Genomic DNA, 2,830 nt, shown 5'->3' on the forward strand with positions numbered 1-2,830 from the left:
ATTAACAAAATCTATCAATTTGCCACATCATATCCAATAAAAACACGACACGTATTATTATTAATTTCTGACTTTCAAGAATGATAATTAAGATTTTTCACATTATTTTACGATACCAGTTAAGATTACACATCAAACCTCACTACACGTCATACTGTTACAGTAAATTAACCTAATCTCTTATATTTCCAAAATTTTACTTCGTGCGTAATCCTTCCTCATCTTCATCTTCCTTAGCTGCTTCACAAAATGTGATTGTCAAATTATCGCAAAATGCTCTCAAATCATGACGAGAAAGATAAAAATGAGAGAAGGTTACGCACGGACTGTTACAGAATGAGGGGGGCCGGGTCAAATTTTAGTTTTTAAATATTTGGCCCTTACCCATGTATGCTAGAAAAAATAAAAATTGCCCCCTACCCACAATTCTTTTGGTCCTACTTATAAATATTTTTGACCTTACCTAATAAAAATTTTGGCTCCACCCACTAATTATTTTGGCCCTACTACTCCTACCCATAAAGTCTTTTGAGACATACTCATTCAAACCTAAAAGCTGGTTACTCATTCTCAAATCTTTTTCTAACCCAATCAAATATCCATTTTGCTTTTCTTTTTTTTTTTACTAATCCAATGTAGATGGTTTTTTTACAAATTTGATTAGCCATTTTAGATAAAAATAACATTTGACTATTCAGTTCCATTGTGAATGCTCTAACAAATCCACTTGTGAGATAAACATTTGACCTCTAACTTGGGCATAAGCTTCTTCGGAAAATTTATTTCACTTTACTTCTAGTAATTTAACATATTCATTCACTTGGCTCCTCTGCAATTCAAGATTAACTTATTGAAGAGTTAAAGCTTCTACTTGGTCAAATGATGGGCCTCTTTGAAATTAACAACATACCCGCTCCTCAATTGTGCCCGTCAGAATAAAGGAAAAGTACCTGCAGCTGAATTCTTCTCTGACGACCAACAATCAAGTGCCAAGAGACTGAGAGAAGGCATCTGGAAGGAAACAAAATTATTGGCCCTCGTCAAAATAAATTCTACTAGCTTTTTGTGTCACTTCATTAACATACACAGAGAACTAATAGTAGCTGATATTGTCTTCTTTATATACCATTGGAAAATCCACTGAAGTATACATTATTGTTCTTAATGAGATAAAGAAAGAAATCATACATGCCGGCTGCCATGCTGATTTGCTGAGCCAAAGATCACACAAGTATTCAACATAACCACATGGAAGTCCCAAGCAGACAAAAACTATTGATACTTGTCTGCCACTGTAATGAGGGCAATTCATAAAACTCACTAAGCATTTCAAAAGTTTATGGGAAAATTTGATTGTTAATTGAATATAGAAACTACAAGGATGAACTGGACAGGTCAAAAACAGCTCCATATCTTTACAGGGTAGACACTCTGATGCCAACTTTCGACTACATAGCAAAACTCTAGCCGAAGACTCAACTGTCAAACAGAATCCGGAACTTCACTCGCCTTTTAATGCTGCCCATTCTATCATATCCAATCCCAATCTTACTATGAATCAACTTCATGGCCAAGTCTGCATTGCCTGCTTTCCGCAAGGCATTGATTACAATAGTACGAACTCTCCCTGGTATTTCTCTACCCCTATCAACAATCCCATCAGCGAGCTTGCAGGCCTCCTTGATGCGGCCAGCTTTGCACAGCACATTGATCATATCCTCGAAAGCTGTCTCAGGGACAATACCCATTGGAGCTAGGTCATCTAGTATCTTGCAAGCCCTAGCTACCTTTCCTGAAAGGCAAAGGCCAATCGAAAGCGCCCGGAAAGCAGCTGCAGTTGGTGTGATACCCTTATCAATCATCATGTCCCACATTCTCAATGCCTCTTCATTTCTATGCTCATTGAACAGTCCACTGATAATTATTGTGTATGTATAAACCGTCTGATCACAACCTTCCTCTTCCATCCTCTTAAAGAGTTCTAATGCTTCATCAATTTTGCCACACTTAGCCAGGGCATCAATAAGGGCATTGTAGCAATATGAATCCTGCGTACATCCCTTCTTGAACATTTCTTCAAAAAGCCTTTCAGCTTCATCCACTCTCCCAGCCTTTCCAAGACCATCAATTAAACTAGAATAAAACATAGCATTTACCACAACCCCATTACTGCTACAAAAATCAAAGTACTCCATGGCTTCCTCCAATCTCCCAACCTTACACAACCCATTAACAATAACCCCATAAGTAACCTCATCCGGCTCGAACCCATCATTCTTCATCCTCTGAAAAAGCCAGTTTGCCTGTTCCATGTTCCCACCTTTTGCATAAGAATCAATCAGAACCGTATAAATTGCCACATTTGCTTTACAGCCCTTCTGAATCATACTTTGAAACACAGCATATCCTTCTGCACACTTCCCATCCCTACAAAGCGCACCAATCACTAAACTATAAGCATGACCCGGAATTTCCAACCCCTTCTCTTCCATTTCATGATAAAGACCCAAACAAGCATCAAAATCTCGATCTGAATAACATGCCTGCATCAAAGTCATATAAGTAATCTTATCAGGCTCCACATTCCTCACCTCCATATCCCTTAACTTCTCCCTTGCCTTCTTCGTCTTCCCCACCTTACAATACCCTTTGATCATCGTATTATACGTCACAACATCCGGTCCTACTCTCCCACTTTCCATTACCTCAAGAACCCGTTCAGCTGACTCAATAAACATCGAATTCACCAACCCGTTCACCAAGAAATTATACGTATACAAGCCCGGATCAATCCCATTATCCTTCATTCTACGCCACACCCACAACAATT

The 2,830-nt window shown here is 38.6% G+C and overlaps 1 protein-coding gene across 1 annotated transcript; it reads right to left on the bottom strand.

The window, feature by feature from the left end:
* Window positions 1-785: 785 nt before the first annotated feature.
* LOC132181501 (pentatricopeptide repeat-containing protein At1g03560, mitochondrial) lies at window positions 786-2,830 on the bottom strand (the record flags this gene model as incomplete). Its single annotated transcript, XM_059594751.1, is given in 1 exon segment — window positions 786-2,830. A coding segment is annotated over 1 exon segment (1,355 nt), but the record flags the coding sequence as incomplete, so codon positions are not given.

This window comes from Corylus avellana, chromosome ca5 (assembly GCF_901000735.1).
Source record: "Corylus avellana chromosome ca5, CavTom2PMs-1.0".
Classification (NCBI taxonomy): domain Eukaryota; kingdom Viridiplantae; phylum Streptophyta; class Magnoliopsida; order Fagales; family Betulaceae; genus Corylus; species Corylus avellana.